Here is a 19,963-nt window from a genome sequence, read left to right on the forward strand (position 1 = left end):
TCCGCAACACCTACAAAACTCCCCTTTGCCCAGCTTTTGGAAAATCAGATCACTGTTTGATCTTTTTTCTGCCGACATACAAGCAGAAGCTGAAACAAGAGGCGGCCGTAGTTAAAACCATCCACTGTTGGTCCAACCAATTGGCCACCATGCTACAGGACTGCTTCGATGACGTCGACTGGAATTTCTTCTATGATGAGGATGTCTCCAAGTTCACTGATGGAGTCACGTCCTTTATCCAGAAGTGCATCAACGATTTTGTCCCCTCAGAAGTCGGTCAGGGTCTTCCCAGACCAGAAACCCTGGATCAGTAGTTCCGTGTGAGCAGCACTTACAGTGCGACATCGAGCTTACATCACGAGATCAAGTAGAGCTCAAGAAAAGCAGCTATGATCTGTGCAAAGCTATCAAGGCTGTGAAACAACAATATAGAGAGAAGATTGAGTGAAGATTCACAGCGAATAGCACACATGACTTGTGAGGGCTGCATAGCCAAACATTGTGGTGCACCAATATCGCTGCCTCTTGCAGATGAGCTCAATCACTATTATGCTAGGTACGATGTTGCTAACTCCGAGCCTCTGGACAAAGCCTCCGCTACAACCTGCAACCTGGTCATTTCTGAGGCTAAGGAATACAGATGTTTCCAACGAATGAACATTTGCAAGGCTGTGGGACTGGATGGCATCCCAGGGCGAGTTAAAATTGATGTAATTTTAAAGGCAAAGGGTGGTCACACCAAGTATTGATTTGAGTTTTTTTTCTTTACTGCTTTTGATCATAATTTTTTGATATTTAGAAACATTTTTATTTCATTATTTTTGAAGGGATCTTTGCTTTACAGATTTTTTTTACATGTGCCTAAGACATTTGCTCAGTACTATATTTATCTGGGGGAAAAAGAGCATTTGGTATCCTCTTTGATATTATTGACTAGCTTACCTTCATATTTTGTCTTTTCCTTCCTTTTGGCTTTTTAACTGCCTTCTGTTGGTTTTTAAAAACCTCCCAATCCTCTAACTTACTATTAATTTTTGTTCTGTTATCTGCCTTTTCTCTTGCTTTGTTGTCTTTAATTTCCCTTGTCAGCTAGCCTTTAGAATACTACTTCTTTGGGATGTATCCTGCATTTTCCGAATTGCTCCCAGAAACTCCAGCTACTGCTGTTCTATCATCCGTGCTAGTGCTCCCTTCAAATCAACTTTTGCCAGCTCCTCTCTCATGTCTCTAATTCCCTTTACTCCACTGTATTACTGATACATCTGACTTTAGCTTCTCCCTCTCAAATTGCAGAGTGAAGTCTATCATATTATGATCGCCGCCTCCTAGGGGTTCCTTACCTTAAGATCCCTATTCAAATCTGGGTCATTACACAACACCCAATGTAGAATAGCCTTTCCCCTAGTGGGCTCAACCACAAGCTGCTCTAAAAAGCCAAGTTGTAGGCATTCTACAAATTCTCTCTCTTGGGATCCTGCACCTACCTGATTTTTACAATCTACCTGCATATTGAAATCCCCATGACTATTGTAATATTGTCTTCCTGCCATGCCTTTTCTGTCTCCTGTTGTAATTTGTAGTCCACATCCTGGCTACTGTTTGGAGGCCTGTATATAACTGCCATCAGGATCTTTTTAACCTTGTAGCTTAACTCTATCCACAACGATTCTACATGTTCTGATCTTATGTCATCTCTTTCTAAGAATTTAATTTCATTTTTTACCAACAGACCTACCCCACCCTCTCTGCCAACCTGCCTGTCCTTAAAATACAATGTGTATCCTCGGATGTTAAGTTCCCAACTTTGTTCTTTGAGCCATGACTCAGTGATGCCCACAATGTCTTAACTACCAATCTTTTACACTGCAACTCGTCCCACTGACTACAATTTTGCCCTATCATCTGCCTGTCCTTCCTTACACTGTACACTGCATCTAGCTGTATACCAACTGCCCTATACTCAGGCCTATCATTCTGGTTCCCATTTCCTTACCAATTTAGTTTAAACCCTCCACCTGCTTGCAAGGATATTGGTCCTCCTTGGGTTCAGGTGTAGCCTGTCTTTTTTGTACAGGCCATACCTTCCTTAGACGAGATTCCAGTGATCCTGAAATCTGAAGCCCTGCTCCCTGCACTATTTCCTCAGCCGTGCATTCATTTTCCAAATCATCCTATTCTTACCCTCACTGATGCATGGCACAGGCTGCAGTACAGAGTTTACTACCCAGGAGGTACAGCTTTTCAACTTTCTACCTAATTCCCTAAGTTCTCTCTTCAGGGCCTCCTCCCTTTTCCTATGTATGTCATTGGTGCCAATATGTACCAGGACTTCTGGCTGCTCACCATTCCCTTTAGAATGCTGTGGATCAGATTGCAGACATCCCTGACTTTGGCACTTGGAGACAACAAACCATCTGAGTCTCTTTCACGTACACGGAATCTCGTATCTACTCCTCGAACTATGGAATCCCTTTTCACTACTACAGTCCACTTCTCTCCCCACTACCCCACCCCAGTTAGGTCATCCCCCCTGAACAGTATCCAAAGCGGTATACTTATTATTGATCCAACTGATTGTGATATCCAAGATTACTGTATCAATTCTACAGAATAATGTTATGGGGGGTTAGTTGCTGAGTGCTGTAAGCCACCTTACATATTTTTCATCTCATTTCTCATACCCTTGAATGTATCTTTGCAATTTACCCAAGGCACTTCTTTGTAGAAATAGTTTGTTCTTGTTCTGTGTTTTTGGATTCTATATTTGGACTGCTTCATAAGTGGAAGCATCCTCTTCACATTTGTGTTATCAAATCTTTTAATTTTATGGCTCTCTAACTAGTCACAATATAATCCTTTTAAAATTGGGATATAAAACTTTTTTTAATAGTTGCCCTCTAAGTTCTTTAAATGTCTTACAGTTTTCTTGCTTTATATCGTTTTAATATAGTGAGGATTACTGGTATTTTCAAGATTTTCAGATGCTGAACGTTCTTATTACATTTTAGAAATAAACTAAATTTTCTTACTGTTAAATTTGAACTTACCACTTCTAGTGGGTAATGTTCATGTGTAGAACTTTATGTTCAAATCTATATTTTTACAGTTGTAATGTTTATTCACAATTATTTCAATAACTGTTTAATGTGTTGGAGAGAATGTTTTCTCAGCACTAACCATTTCTAATGTATGCTAATCTTAGCATATTGTTCTACTATTAATTCAATTACAAATTCAACCATACTTAACTCCTACAGAACATCCAGAACCATTTTTATGCAGCTTATGTGACCATGATCTTGTATTATTGTTGCAGAAGTTTTTTTTAATATTAGTTCTTTGATTTATTTTCTGACTACAGACATGCTATTGACCACTTTGTTCAAAAGCACTGTAATATGGCTGGTTACTGATAGTCATAACTATATATTTTTAAAATTATATTTAGTATTCTGATTCACATTATTCCAAAGTTATTTTACTTTATATTTGCTCCTGTGCATTACATCTATGTAGTGATATATTAGAATATTTTTATACTGAGGCCCAGCAACTGATGAATGAATCCTGCAATACTCAGTAGAGTAAGTATATGCTGCAGAGCAAACAAGGGAAGAACAAGTTTTTAGCAGAATCCAGATGTTAGGTTTAATATTAGGCCAAATACCCTGGTGAGTAAGCAGTTTTGAAATATTCGGTGCTGTCCGCCTGGTTTGTAATTTCTTTTTGTTTTGTATTAAATGTCAGGTAAATATAGCATTAAAATATCAACTGTTGTTTTTATTTTGTTCTTGATGCTGTATGTCCTGCAGTGTTTCACCAGCCAATACTCACATTCTTTATATTTTTACTATTTGATGTGACTTCATGTGCAGACTCTGTCCGAAGCCGTAGTCAAAGTGGTTATCCCAACAGAAAGGTACACTTTCAGTTCATTCTTACTACTACTGCTACTACGACTAAGCAGCTATTTGCAACAAGACTTTGAGTAAACAAAGGATTTTTTTCTACACGTATTTACGTGCCTTAAAAGATGAACCCCATTTCTGCGAGCAACAATAGAAATGTTCCTTTACTCATCTGAAAGTGAAATTATCAATAATAGTGGTAGACATAGTTTGACATAAAATAACACCTTATAGTTAATTGTTACATCTATATTTACATAGTTTCATTAATTAGAGTTAGAGGAACTAGAAGGTTTTTAAAACTAATTTTAGCAAAGGTTTTTAGAAACTAATATGTTGAAGAGGAGACTTATGCTCTGATGTTGCATAGTAATTAGCTTGGTTGAGTTTGTGTTGTGTTGACTTGCTCAGAGGAATGGGGACTCTTGGTACGTAATAGCTCTAAAAATCTTGGGGAAATAGATTTCTGGATACAGTGTGCCTTAGTCACAGCACAATGAATGGACCAGAGGAACAGGGGATTGAAGTGGTGGCCTACTGGTGCCTCGGGACACTGAGATGAGTGGAGCCTGGTGCTGGTTTTCGCTGTTCTGTGCGAATATTCAAGGCTTCGTGGGATAACAAGAAAGCACAAGCACGGTTTGAGCCTGTTAGCTCCTCACTGTTGGGTAGCTTTTACTGTTAGTAATCAACTCGGACACATGAATTTATGGACACTTTATACTTTCAGGTAATACACTATAAATTACACCTATTCTTCTGTGGCAGCTACATTTGATTTATGAAAACAACTTAAAACATTCATCTGTTCTTTCAGATATTGTTATATTTTGTGGTAAAGTATTCTAAAAAGCTTGTAAATAATAGACCAATTTTTTAAAGCTTCAATATATAATGGTAAAGCACCAAGAACATTTATACACCAGCAAAATCTTTTGTTAAGAGTTTGTGTAGTAGATTTAATGTGCAATTAATACAGATAATTTCAGAGCATCCATTCATTGCCTGTAATGGTAACGACTGATAGGTAATGTGCTTATTAAAGTTGAACCATTTAGCATTTCAGAAACAATTGACTAAACTGAGGCTTCCATTGTATCACTATTTCAAATGCTGCCATTCACTTTGCAAATGCACCTGGTAAACAAAGCTAACCACCTTAGTTGCAAAGAAAATACTGATGTATATTGTGGCTTTAAAAGTTTACATAAGATTCTGAATGATGTTGATATTTGACATTGCTCCTGAATTTTCTACACAATGATTTCTGAGTTTTTTTGATCTTGATATAAATAAAGTGGAAACAAGTAAAATGTGCTAAGCAAAATTCCAATAAGGTATATGTATACTAGGAGAACAATTAGTTTAAACTTATCAGAAGGGGTGGTTGAATAGTTTAGTGAGTTGTTCTTTCATCATGAAGGACAGGATTTAACTCCAGACCAGTCTTATTTTGCCTTCTGGTGGAAGGTAATGAAAATTGGACAATCATATCTTTCCCAGTAGGTGTGGAACTAAAGCAGCAAACTGGAATTTCACTTGAGAGATCACAGAATGGAGAATAAAAAAGTTTCACAACAGTACAGTAGCGATTGCTATTATCCTGGGTTGAGTTCCATCATTAGAGCAGAACAGGGAAGTAGGATCTTTACTCTAACTGTCTTATACTTGCCCAGAGCTTATGTTGAGCACCCAAAATGTGGAAGTGCTTTCATCCCCAGAAATAGCATCTTTCACATTGACATTTTAGTGCAAATTATTTTTTGTTTTAATTAAATTTTCAAATGCATTTGCAAGAATATTGCCTGTAGTAGCTGATAGTAGTAAGTAATGCAGTAAAATTATAGCTGGTTGTAGTTGTCCAAGTTTCTGTTGGACTGTTGATCTGACATATTTTGGAATATAGCACCAATTGATTTAAGATTGTGGATTACACTGAGAAAGGGGACAGCATCAACTTTGAAGCTTGTCTTATTTCTGTTGATTGAAATACCAGCAGGATTCCACTTTTAAAAGTACCTCGTCATTTGCTTATTTATAGAAAAGATTTAACATGACTATTTTTGAACATTGTTTAATTTTCTTTTATTCTGTTAGGAATCTCTTGTGCCTAATTCATCGAATGATCGAATTTGTAGTTCGTGAAGGTCCAGCTTTTGAAGCTTTAATTATGAGTAGAGAAATTAATAACCCTCAATTTAGGTAAAAATGAATGCCATATTACATTTTAAGTTACTTTTTTCTGTTTAAGTGATGAGAGTTAGTGACTCTATTTTCAACTATTTTACTAGGTTCCTTTTTGATAACAAGGACCCAGCACACGTTTATTATAGGTGGAAGCTGTTTTCTATTCTTCAGGTAAAGCAAAAGTATTTCAGTTAAGGCGATAAACTTGGGTAGTTTCAAAGTTGAAGGTGCTCATACTATTTCGGTGTTTAGGGTGATTCCCCTACAAAATGGCGGACTGACGATTTCCGGATATTTAAGTGTGGTTCGGTGTGGCATCCTCCACCTATGAATCCCTATTTGCAAGGTATGCCAGAAGACACAGAAGTTGATATGCCTGTTGAATCAGAGGAACCAGTGAAGAAAGGGCAACTGAAGGATGAGTAAGTTAATAACTGGATTTCCAATTGACTGCCTGAAGTAATCTTAGTGTAGCTGACTCTAAGAAGCTGAATAGCTGTTGCAAATTTCTTACCAAATATTGTAATCAAATAGCATAGAATAAAAGATCAGATATCTTTTGCTTTGAAGTTTCTTTTCTTCACCTTTTTAAAATAATAGCAACATTTCAAGGAAATATTAGCACTATTTCCATTATGTTTTTATTTCTATGGACATCAGATGTGATTTGTTTACGGTAGGCATGCACTACGCCTGAAATAGTCCCACTCTATTTAAAGTAGTACTGACATAATTTGTGATTCATTGTATTCCTTAGAAAATGGAAAATTACTTTCATTAAAACAAATTGCAGTAAGCCAAAGTACACTTCGGCTTAGTGCTAGTCATGACTAGACTAAATAGGTTAATCTATATACTTGATTTTAAAAATGATGTGTTGCAGATTTGCTTCGGACCTCAGTTTAAGTACATTTCGGTACTGCTTTGGCATGCCGTTCTGCATTTGTCATTGAACAAGGTAGAATCATTGGCTTGATGGTAGAATAGGGACATCCTGGCCATGGTCTTGTATGTTGAGGTGTAATACAGTTCTGTAATGGCTTACAACCCACAGCATTGATGAAAATTTTGTTTTTGATTGCTAGATTTGTTTGAGTCTAATCTGTTCCATTTAGCACAGTGATAGTGTCATGGGACATGATGACTGTGTTCTCAGACTGAAGAATAGGATATTTGTCTTTACAAAAACTTTGTGCTTATCAATCCGATCAATGCCAGATTGGAACCTCTCGTCAGCTCACTTGATTTTGCTTAATTACACAGAAGGAGTACAAGCTATAAAAGGAGTGTTTAAAATCCAGCCTTTTGTCCAACAAATGGGCCAAGTCCTTCTCCCTCATCACTATTCTAGGACCCCAAAAAGTCCTTTCAGGTGAGGTGACACTTCACCTGTGAGTCTGTTAGGATCATCAACTGTGTCCAGTGTTCTCAGTACAGCTTCCTCTACTTTGGCGAGACCTTACGTAGATTGGGTGACTGCTTTGTCACCCAATTTCAATTCAACTTCCCATTCCGACATGTCGGTCCATAGCCTGCCTTCTACTGCCATGATGAGACTACACACAGGTTGGAGAAGCAACACCTCCTATTCCATCTGGGTGGCCTCCAATCTGATGGCATATTCATCAATTTCTCAAACTTCACCAAATTTTTGCCTCTTCCCCTTTACATTCCCCATTCTGATCCCCTCTCACCATTTCTCTTTTCACTTACCCATCACCTTCCTCTAGTGCCCTCCTCCCTCCCTTTCTTCCATCCTGCACTGTCTTTCTTATCAGTTATTGTTCTTCAGCCCTTTCCCTCTTCCGCCCATCTCCTTCCGGCATTTTATTTTATCCCCCTCCCCCACCCACCTACCTTCCCCCCTCACTTGATTTCACATATCAACTGCCAGTTTGTACCCCCTCCTCTCTCTCCACCTTCTTATTCCGTCCTCTTTCCCCTCCTTTCCAGTCCTGATGATAGGCTTCAACTCAATTCATAGACTATGTATTGCCCTCCATAAATGCTGGCTGAATTTCTGAATTCCTCCAGCACTGTGTATGTGTTGTTGAAAGTATTCACTGTCTCATAATTTTGTTACTTTCAAAGTAAACCAGTGGTTTATTTTGTTGCTGTAACATCAATATTTTTGGATAACATCGATAGTACTACTGGAATTCAGCATTCTTCTATTACTTCCCACTGATTCTTCTGAGTTTGCAGGAACTTGTTACTTTGTCGTCTTAGTTAAGTTGCTTTGTTTTTAGGTAGCAATGTAAATACTGACCAGCATGTATTGGAAATTCAATGCATTCTTAATTTGCTACCATAATTTACTTTACATACAGATGATACTGACGTAACAGCATTTGTTACTTCTGTGTAACTGTGTATGGCATAATAAGATTGAATCGTAGTATCTTTAGATCTGGTGGAGATTTGTAGTTTTTTTCATCTGAAGGAATAATGAACTTTCTAGTATGTTGCAATATTCAATATTTTTCATGCATTTTTTTGGTTAGTCAATAATATATAGGGTGCATACAAAATGAAAAATAGAGCAATAGGTGCCTGAAAATAGAGAGGCATAGGTACTGGGACTGGAGATCTATAGAAATCATCTGACTTGTAGACAAAAACTACCATCACTGGAACCAGTGTGGTGAAAGTAATCAGAACTATACCCACATATTTGCTCTGCTAAATCACTTGTTACCCCTAGTGTTAGCTTTCAATGACTTGTGTGCAAGTGTGCTTAATATTTGTGCAGCAATAGCTTCACATTTTTTCACATTGTATTGTATATATTTTGTTCTGACCGCCTCATTCAGATCATCTATGTCCCACTGAAGCCCCTTTACGACTTCCTACTCGCAATCAGACATAGTTTTGTTTTACCATCAAATTTGGAAATAAGATAAATTAATGTCTTAGACAAATCATTGATAAAAATTGTGAATATTGAGGTCCATGCACCGATTCCTTCATTAGTAATACGCTGCCAACCTGAGAGCAATTCATTTATTTCCACTCTGCTTCTATCCGACTAACCTTTTCAATCCAAGTCATTATATTACCCACCCCCTCTGGTCCTGTGCAGCACCCTTATTCATTAATCTCCTGAGTGGGATATTATCAGAAATCTTTGGGAGATCAAATCAGACTACGTTCACTGTTTTCGCCTTTTTTGTTCCAATAGTGCTTTTCTAAAAGAACTCCAATAAATTAGGCAAAAAACAACTGGAAGTAATGATCACAAAAATAGCTGATTGTGATCAATGATTTAGTGAAATAGCAAATAGTAAAATCAATTACATTCACCATAAGGAGTGTAACAGTTCAGGAAAGCCGTTAACCACCATTTTCTCGAGGAATAATTAGGGAATGGCAATAAAAATTATCCTTGCCATTAACCACACAGATCCCAGAAAACGAATAGATTTTTAAAATGTTTTTTCTTTGTTCATGGAATGTGTAAGTTGTTAAAGGACCAGCATTTCTTGATAAGCTATTCTGAGGATAATTAAGCATTAAGCAGATGTTCTGAAGTCAAAGTAAATTTATTATCAAAGTACGTATATGATATCATATACTACCTTGAGATTCATTTTCTTGCAGGCTTTACAGGGAAAAATACAATAGAATTTATGAAAATATACATAAACAAAGGTTGACAAACAACCAATGTGCAAAAGAAGATAAACTGAGCAAATAAAAAAAACTATACGGAGAATCTGAATTGTAAAAAGCCCTTGAAAGTGAGTTTGTAGGTTGTAGAATCAGTTCAGCATGGTGATCGCAGTTATCCACGCTGGTTCAGGAACATAATTGTTCCTGAACATGGTTGTTTGGGACCTAAGGCTTCTGTACCTCCTGCCGATGCTAATAGCAAGAAGAGGGAATTGCCTTGGATGGTGGGGACCTAGTGTAGGCCAACTAGGTAAGAATGGCAATTTTTTTTTCCTGATGATATTAGTGAACGAAATACGTTATGAATGGCAATACCATGTTTTCTTATTTATTATTACATGTGACAGGTCTTTTCCAGATTTAACTGAATTTAAATTTTCTGGCTGCCATGAAAAGATCTGTGTTAATGCCTCTGGATCTGTTTTACAAGCCTCAGTGCTAGTGCTACAACTTACCCACTATACTCCTATCCCTCTACCGGTGTTGATAATTACCAGCACAGCTATATGGGTGGAAGCATAATATCTGGGCACAAGTGGAGCCAACAATGCATCTCTTTAATTAGTAGGATTTTAAGACCGAAAAATAATGGAAAGTACTGAAATATGAAATTATAGATGCTGTCAATTTAATATTAAATAAGGGACTGCAGGAGAAATTGGGAAGAGAAAGAGAGAGGCTTATATAGAGAGGTTAACAGTGTAAAGGCATTCATAAGTTGGTTATGTGCACAAACCAAGCAGCTGCTTTGAAATTCATGGTTTACTTTGTTCTTAACATGTTACTGTTCCTGTTTCCACATTAATCATATGAATCATTTAGACATTTTTTCAGCAAAATCTGGTTCTATAGGTTTAAAAGTATACATAAAGATGATGCATTCAGTTACTGTGAAATTTCCAGTCACTTCTAAGATAAACTGAAGCGAAATATTTGTAGTGTTCTTTATTGAAGCTAGATCAATTTATCAGTCAAAATGGCTATTTAAGCTAAATTTGCCGAATTATGGCATATCTTGTCAGTTATGTTTTTAGATCATTGATCCAATTTAAAGACTTTAAAGCATAAAACAATGCCTTCCTCTAACATAACTTGTTTGTTTTAGGTTCCTTGATAGTAAAATTGGGATTTATTTCATGTTATGTTAATTATTTGTATTGAAAGTTGAAGTCAAGATTTAAACATGTTTAGGTATAGCTGAAATGTGTAGCTAACACACTATAAAACTTGCAGGCAAAGAGATAAATTGGAGAATATCTTGAGAGGTTTGGCACCTCATCGCAATGGTATAGGCGATGCTATGGTCTTCTGTTTGAATAATGCAGAGGCTGCAGAGGAAATAGTGGATTGTATTGCAGAATCACTGTCTATTTTACAGACTCCACTGCAGAAAAAGGTAAACTTTAAAAAGTTTATTATCTGTATACATCAGTTAAAATGCGTAAGAATTTGGTAATTATTTAGAGGCAGCTGGTACATCAGCAATTGTATACCATAAAATATTTTAACATTAATTGGTTAAAGTGGTCTGGTAAAAATAGCCTTCAGTGAGTCTGATATTTAAATATTTTTGATCATTTGTTTAGTAATTTAGACAGTGCTTAACATTGGCATTTCTTTTTCGCTGCTTTTACTGGAAATGGCTGAAGTGATGACTTTAGAAGTAAAGCAACTAACATTATAATACTTCAATTTCTACTGCAGATAGCAAGATTGTACTTGGTGTCGGACATACTCTATAATTCCTGTGCCAAAGTTGCCAATGCATCTTATTATAGGAAATAGTAAGTTTTGTTTATTGAAAATTAAATAAATTATTTTTGGAAAATCATTGCTCGTGTATCTTAGGTTTTCTTTTATTTTCATAGCTTTGAAACCAAACTCCCTCAGATATTTACTGATTTACATGAAGCACATAAAGTGATTCAAGCGAGGCTTCAAGCAGAACAGTTCAAGGTATGGTTTTGTAGCAATCAAAAGTTTAAAATTGAGGTAAGCTCAATTAAAACTTGTTCAAAACAGTAACAAAGCATGGAGTGAAATTATGGGTTAACTTGCCTTGCATGCCGATGGAGGTTCCTTTGATTCCATCTGAAGCATTGTGATCCCTTGTTGTAACATTGTCATGTAGCGATGTGCTACACACAGCGCTGAAATAACAACACGCAGTTGGTAAGTCGTTTCGAGACTAGTTTATTCAAACTTCGCGGTGCTGGCATTTAATCCCTAGCGCCCGCCCTCTCCGGGCGGAAATGACGTCAGACGTGCATTACCAAAGTCTCCCCCCGCGCGCTGGCTATTTGTGAGCCGGTTCGCCTGCGCAGAGAGTGGTTCGCCACATAACCCACCCCCTCCCAGAACCGGCGATACACCCCCCAATATCCACAGTCTGGATCAGCCTCTGTTTGGGAGTTCTGTCTCTGCGTTGCGGTGCCTGAACCTCGACCGGCTGCGCCAAGTCCACATGGGCTGGTTTGAGTTGGTCCACCGTGAAAACCTCCTCTCTCCCCCCAATGTCCAGAACGTACGTGGACCCGTTGTTGTTGATCACCTTGAATGGCCCCTCGTACGGCCGCTGTAGCGGTGTCCGGTGTCCGCCCCTTCGTACAAACACAAACTTACAGTTCTGCAGGTCTTTGGGTACATGGGTCGGGGTCCGTTGGTACGGGGGCCAGGTTGCCGAGCCTCTCGCATAGTCTGTCCAGGACTGCTGCGGGTTCTGCCTCTTGCCCCCTTGGGGCTGGTATGAACTCTCCTGGGACGGCCAGGGGCGCGCCGTACACCAACTTGGCCGACGAGGCGTGCAGATCCTCTTCTGGGCGCTGTGCGAATTACAAGCAGGACCCAGGGAAGCTCGTCCACCCAGTTAGGTCCTCTCAGGCGGGCCATGAAAGCCGACTTCAAGTGACGGTGGAAGTGTTCCACTAGTCTGTTCGACTGTGGGTGATAGGCAGTAGTGTGGTGTAGCTGCATTCCCAACAGGCTGGCCACAGCCGACCACAGGCTGGAGGTGAATTGGGTGCCTCTGTCGGAGGTAATGTGGGCTGGTACCCCGAAGCGTGCTACCCAGGTTGCAATCAGTGCTCGGGCGCAGGAATCGGCAGATGTGTCGGTGAGCGGGACCGCCTCTGGCCACCTCGTGAACCGGTCTGCCATAGTTAGGAGGTACCGCGCTCCTCGGGACACTGGTAGGGGGCCCACGATATCTACATGAATGTGGCCGAACCTCTGGTGGGTGGGTTCGAACTGCTGCAGCGGAGCCTTAGTGTGCCACTGCACCTTGGCTGTTCGGCACTGCACGCATGTTCTGGTCCATTCACTGACCTGCTTGCGAAGTCCGTGCCACGTGAACTTGCTGGAGACCAGCCGGACAGTTGTCCTGATAGATGGGTGCGCCAAACCGTGTATGGAGTCGAAAACTCACCGCCTCCAGGCTGCCGGGACGATGGGGCGAGGTTGGCCGGTAGCCACGTCGCACAGGAGGGTCCTCTCACCTGGGCCTATGAGAAAGTCCTGCAGCTGCAAACCCGAGACTGGGGTCCTGTAGCTGGGCATCTCGTCGTCTGCCTGCTGCGCCTCTGCCAGTGCTGCATAGTCCACCCCCAGGGACAGGGCCTGGACAGCTGGTCTGGAGAGTGCGTCTGCCACGACGTTGCCCTTTCCCGAGACATGCTGGATGTCCGTCGTGTACTCGGAGATGTAGGACAGATGTCGCTGCTGGTGAGCCGACCAGGGATCAGACACCTTCGTGAACGTGAAGGTCAGCGGTTTGTGGTCTGTGAATGCGGTGAACAGCTTGCCTTCTAAGAAGTACCTGAAATGCCGGATTGCCAGATACAGTGCCAACAGCTCCTGGTCGAAAGCACTGTACTTGAGTTCGGGTGGTCGTAGGTGCTTGCTGAAGAACGCCAAGGGTTTGCCAGTGCCCCTTGATGAGCTGCTCCAGCACCCCGCCGACTGCTGTGTCGGATGCGTCCACCGTGAGTGCGGTTGGAACGTCCATTCTGGGGTGCACCAGCATCGCGGCATCTGCCAAGGCTTCCTTGGCTTTAACGAAAGCGGCCGTGGCCTCCTCGTCCCAAGTAATGTCCTTGCCTTTACCCGACATCAGGGTGTACAAAGAGCGCATGATACGGGCTGCTGAGGGGAGGAAACAGTGGTAGAAGTTCACCATACCAACGAACTCCTGTAGGCCTTTGACCGTGTTGGGCTGGGCAAAGTGGTGGATCGCGTCTACCTTGGCGGGCAGAGGTGTTGCCCCGTCTTTGGTAATCCTGTGGCCCAGGAAGTCGATGGTATCGAGACCGAACTGGCATTTGGCCAGGTTGATCATGAGGCCGAAATCACTCAGGCGGGAGTAGAGCTGGCGGAGGTGGGACAGATGCTCCTGGCGACTACTGCTGGCTATAAGGATGTCGTCCAAATAGATGAACGCAAAGTCCAGGTCGCATCCCACCGCACCCATTAGCCGCTGGAACATCTGTGCGGCATTCTTCAGGCCGAACGGCATTTGGAGGAACTCGAACAGGCCAGATGGGGTGATGTGCCGTTTTGGCGCTGTCTTCAGGGTGCACCGGGAGTTAATGGTATCCCCGGAGGAGGTCTGCTTTGGAAAAGATTCTTTTCCCGTGCGGGTTTGCTGCAAAGTCCTGTATGTGTGGCATGGGATAGCGGTCTGGAGTTGTAGACTCGTTCAGTCTGCGGTAGTCGCCGCATGGTCTCCAACCCCCGGCTGCTTTGGGCACCATGTGCAGGGGGGAGGCCCCTGGGCTGTCGGACCTCCATACAATCTCCAATTCCTCCATCCTCTTGAACTCCTCCTTCGCCAGGCAGAGCTTTTCTGGGGGGAAGCCTTCGTGCGCAGGCGTGGAGGGGTGGTCCCTGGGTCGGGATGTGATGCTGTACCCTGTGTCTGGGCATGGCTGCCGTGAACTGCGGTGCCAGAATGGATGGAAAGTCTGCCAGGATTCTGGTGAATTCGTTGTCCGACAGCATGATGGAGTCCAGGTGTGGGGCCGGCAACTTGGCTTCACCCAGGGAGAACGTCTGGAAAGTCTCGGCATGTACTAATCTTTTTCCTTGCAAGTTGACCAGCAGGCTGTGAGCTCGCAAGAAGTCCGCCCCCAGGAGTGGTTGAGCCATGGCGGCCAGTGTGAAGTCCCACGTGAACCGGCTGGCGCCGAACTGCAGCTGCACTGTGCAGGTGCCGTAGGTCCGTATCGTGCTGCCGTTTGCGGCCCTCAGGGTGGGTCCTGGCTTCCTGTTGCGGGTGTCGTACCCCGTCGGGGGCAAGACGCTGATTTCCACTCCGGTGTCGACCAAGAAGCGGCATCCCGACTGTTTGTCCCAGATGTACAAGAGGCTGTCCTAGTGGCCAGCCGCCATAGTCATTAGCGGCACCTGGCCCTTGCAGGGCAGGCGACGACGGCGGGGTTTTGTGCCCCATCGTTGGTGGTAGAAACACCACTGTTCACTGGTCTCCTCACTCCTGGCTCTGTGTTGTGTGCGCCCCCCGCCGGGCCTGGTCTGATCTGCTGTTGGGCGCGTGGCCTGGTAATCTGACCGACGGGCTCTCCCTTTTGGCTTTCCACAGCATGCCTGCCCGGGCCGCCACCTTCTGGGGGTCGCTGAAATCTGCGCTGGCCAGCAGCAGAAGTATGTCCTCGGGCAGTTGCTCTAGGAACGCTTGCTCGAACATGAGGCAGGGCTTGTGTCCGTCAGCCAGGGCCAGCATCTCGTTCATCAATGCTGACGGCAGTCTGTCTCCCAAACCGTCCAGGTGAAGCAGGCGGGCACCCTGCTCACGCCGCAAGAGGCCAAAGGTCCCAATGAGCAGCGCTTTGAATGCTTCATATTTGCCTTCTTCCGGGGGCGACTGTATGAAATCTGCAACCTGGGCGGCCGTCTCCTGGTCAAGGGCGCTCACCACGTGATAGTAATGCGTGGAATCAGAAGATATCTGCCGAATCTGGAACTGGGCTTCTGCTTGGCTAAACCACACACGTGGTCGCAGCGTCCAGAAAGTCGGCAGTGTTAGTGAAACTGCGTGAACAGATGAAGAGTCGGTCATCTTTGGTCCAAATCCCGTTTGGACCGTCAGGGTCACCAGTGTAGCGATGTGCTACACACAGCGCTGAAATAATGACACACAGTTGGTAAGCCGTTTTGAGACTAGTTTATTCAAACTTTGCAGTGCTGGCATTTAATCCCTAGCGCCCGCCCTCTCCGGGCGGAAATGACGTCAGATGCACTACCAAAGTCTCCCCCTGCGTGCTGGCTATTTGTGAGCCAGTTCGCCTGCACAGAAAGTGGGTCGCCACAGTCAGTTTTTTCTTGCAATTTCCAATCTATTTTAGTATTTTTCTGAAAGCAAAAGTTGTGCCAGCGTAGATTATCTATGTGAGAAGTTAGCTACTGGGCCCAGTATGCTAAAAATAAAAATAAAATGTTGGAATTACCAGTGCTGATGAAGGGCATTGGTGTGAAAAGTTAAAGTTGTTTTTCTTTCCATAAATGCCTGATCTGAATATTTTCATTTCTTTGCTCTTATTTCAGATTTCCAGCAATAGGTTTTTGATTCCCCCATGCTCAAATTGATTTGTCTTGAGATCCTTGCATATTATCTGTGAGGAGAGAAACATTTAATCCTTTTTGCTTCCTTCTCTGATATTGTTAATTCCATTTAGCTTAGAATTCTGTCATTATTGCTTCACAATTGGTAACCCTCTAGGAAAATCTAAATTCTTCTGAATTTGCACTGGCTTAGCATCAGGCCTAGGATTTATCAGACTGTATAGCTCAGTTACATGTAGATTTTCTTAAGTTGTTTCAAAAGTACAAGACATAGTTTTAATTTCTTGTTTAAGTTCTATCCAGCTTTGATGCAGCAATATTGGAGCAACTGGTCACTTTGCACACTGCAAAGTGCATAGTTTAAACTATTTGTATTTCCTGTTACATGAAGGATTTTAATTCCTAATAAATTAAAGGTATATTAATCTCTTTCCATTTATGAAAACAGTTTTTTCTTGCTTTGTATCTGATTTTCTTTTGAGTCAATTGACTTGACCAATGATGATTGCACTCTGGTTTAAGCAGAGTGTTCCTTTTGCTGGCAGATGATGCATTATAAAGAACTTGTTTCTCCATGGCTGGTCTTGGCATATCTTCTTTGGAAATACTCAACTAAAAGTGTATATGGGGATAAAATTGATTTTAAGAGCTTTCATTTTGTTTTTCTTTAGCAAAAGATAATGTCATGTTTTAGAGCATGGGAAGACTGGGCTGTTTATCCAGAGCCTTTTCTCATTAGGCTACAGAATTTATTCCTTGGACTCATGAAACTGGATGATGATGGATTGGAAAGGCCAGTGGTACGTACTGATATTCCTTTTGTTTATACTGATAAATGTCAAATTAGTATCCTTATTTTCAAGTTATTTTCTGTGTACTGTAAGTAATGCTGTCACACTGTCATTTTGAGCTAGGACTTCACTGATGGACGTTCATTGAACGACCACGTAAGTCCAAATGTTTCCTCTAAGTGATACAAACCAATTATAAATCCATTGCTGATTCTCAGCTGTGATCAGATATAGATTCCTGAGATGGGTGATTTGATTGTATATATAGCTAGAAATCAAATCTTGATTTTAAACTTTGGTTATTTGGAAATGCATCATGCATTGAATTGACTTTATTTCTTACATCCCTCACATACATGAGGAGTAAAAATTTTTACTTCTCCATCTAAATGTGCAATGACAATTATCTAGCTTAGTATCTCAGTGGTTTTCTTTTGTTTTAAAGTAAATGCTATATTTTGTCAACCAAAAAAAATTATACCAAATAAACACCAGTCCATGGCAAGGGATAGCTTTGGACCTGCTGGTGAAATTAGAATTGCAGCACTGAGAAGAGCATGTCAGAAACAGGAGCAGCTTGCAGTAGGATTATCTGTGACTTTGTTGATTCCTGCTGTGTGTTTGTGGTTTGAACACTGTTTTGAATGGTCAGCACTGCCTATCCATTGGGGTCCATTGCTCTATGGTGCGGCATTTGCTAAGGGTTTATTAGTCTGTTTTTTTGAGGTGTTGAAATAGTCTGGTTGCTGATATTTGAATTGAAAGCTGTTTGTTCAGTCTGTTTTGGGTGTTGTGGATGCGTGGACAGTTTATTTGCTGACTACGTTTATTGAATCGAATATCACTGATGATGTGGGTGAACAGTTAATTGCGAGTTATACAACTAGAAAAAATAACATGAGTGTATTGAAGCATGGGATTGGTGCCAACGACCCTGCATTTGGGGCTTGCAAGAGAGAAATTAAAGCTGAAGCTAAGGCTAATCTTATCAAAATCCTTCAAAAGGAGTATGAAACAAATGTGAACAAAATTTTGGTATTGAATAGAAAATTGCATCCACCTACATGTAAAAGGCTCTTTCTTGGGTACTTATCAACTCTGAAGACGTGAATGTTCTTCAAGACTACAAGCTGTTGTAATGCCATGGAAGAAGTGCAGTACATGTGTGAGCTGCTAATATGTTGATTGTTGTAAAGAAATTGCCCAAGATGCTTAGGAATAAATTGAGAACAGTGGTCTGTAAACTGCAAGAAAGAAACAAATGTAAGATTACTTTCACTGACGTTGATTTTACAGAAAGGCAGGTAAAGATTGCTACACATGTAGTGTTTGGGAATATACATGATGTTACATCGCTGGCAATAAGCAATGGTGTAAATAAAACAAAGTCACAATTTTGTTCTAAGGCCAAAGGAAGCAGCTTTGCCACTAATGTGACCACTGTGAGAAGTAAAGTGAAAACTGAACCTGGAACTAATGGAAGGGAATGGTCTCGTCAGTCAAAAGGGTTTGTTCGTTCTGCGAGGGTGAACACACATTGGATTTTTCATCTGGAGAAAAGGGCTTATAGTGAGAAGCTTGCCTTCCTGAAGGAAAATGGTGTCTCCTTTGGCTGTTTGTGTACAGGACACATTAGCAAGGATCGCAGGAAGTGTCTTTCATGCAAGGTATGCTGAGACAAGCATCCCAGCATACCCCATTCACTAGCGAGAAGGGTGCAGAATCAAAACAAGCCGTGAAAAATCTAGACACATCAGTGAGTCATGCTTTGGTATCTAAATATCTTACAGGGGCTGGTGATCATGATTGTAAATTTCTTATATTTCCAGTGTAAGATAAGTCTAAGAAGGGTAACAGGACAGTGGTTACTTGTGCTTTTCTAGATTAAGAAAGTACAGCAGTGTTCTGCAATGTGGGCCTAATGAACAAACTCAACCTCACAGAAAAAACGATATGCATTCTCTTATGCAATGTGGGTCAAGAGAAGGTCACGAGTACCTACATTGGTTCAGGATTGGAAGTGGCAGGCTTAAATAGTAAAAACTATTGTGAACTACCTAATATCTATATGCAGGAAAGTTTGCCTGTCACAAATGGAACATTCCTCGACAGAGGGATTTCCAGAGATGGTCTCACCTGAAACATGTCAGAGATTGATTCAGAAATTAAGCTACTGGTAGAGACAAATGTGGCTAAAGCTGTTGCAACTGAATCACAGTGTTAATATGGACCGTATGCAACTAGAACAATGTTGGTTTGGACTGTGAATGGACCACTGAAAGGAAACCATGGTGATAGAAGAGACTGTGCACAAGCAGAGCTGACAGTTAACAGGGTATAAGTTTTGAACTTGGACGAGCTTTATCAGCGGAAGTTGAAAGCAGAGTTCCTGAATGCAGTCAGGATTAACAAGTTGGTTTGTCAGGAGAATGTCACAAGTTAATGGAGCTGGTTATGAATTCTGCAGAACAGGTGGATGACCATTACCAGATTAGTTTACCTTTGACAACGAAAGAGGTTAACATGTCAAATAACAGGAAGATTGCTCAACAGTGTGCCCTAAATCTAAGGAAGAGGTTTAAGAAGGATTTTTCATTTCACACTGATTACACAACTTTCATGAAAGATGTCTTCCAAACATTATGTTGAAAAAGTGCCAGCAGAGGATCTGGAACGCAGTGACGGGAAAGTCTGGTGTATTCCATGTCATGGTGTTTATCTCCCTAGAATAGGGAAACTTTATGTTGTGTTTCTGACTGTGGAGTGACTTTTCAGGTAATATCACTTAATGCTCAGCTTTTCCAGGTCTTGCTAGCTCACTGATAAAAGTCA

General features: G+C 41.5%; 1 protein-coding gene across 4 annotated transcripts in view; it reads left to right on the top strand.

Annotated features, from left to right (window-relative positions):
• Positions 1-19,963, top strand: part of LOC140734525 (U2 snRNP-associated SURP motif-containing protein-like) — a 90,199-nt gene that overhangs the window by 28,964 nt on the left and 41,272 nt on the right. For all 4 annotated transcript variants that reach the window (XM_073058603.1, XM_073058606.1, XM_073058605.1 and 1 more), the window contains exons 11-18: positions 3,876-3,919; positions 6,006-6,110; positions 6,200-6,266; positions 6,348-6,517; positions 11,001-11,163; positions 11,472-11,551; positions 11,636-11,723; positions 17,012-17,140. In XM_073058603.1, coding sequence (XP_072914704.1) covers positions 3,876-3,919; positions 6,006-6,110; positions 6,200-6,266; positions 6,348-6,517; positions 11,001-11,163; positions 11,472-11,551; positions 11,636-11,723; positions 17,012-17,140 — 846 coding nt within the window. The remainder of the gene's footprint in view (positions 1-3,875; positions 3,920-6,005; positions 6,111-6,199; positions 6,267-6,347; positions 6,518-11,000; positions 11,164-11,471; positions 11,552-11,635; positions 11,724-17,011; positions 17,141-19,963) is intronic.

Source organism: Hemitrygon akajei, chromosome 10, assembly GCF_048418815.1.
Source record: "Hemitrygon akajei chromosome 10, sHemAka1.3, whole genome shotgun sequence".
NCBI classification, from domain to species: Eukaryota; Metazoa; Chordata; class Chondrichthyes; order Myliobatiformes; family Dasyatidae; genus Hemitrygon; species Hemitrygon akajei.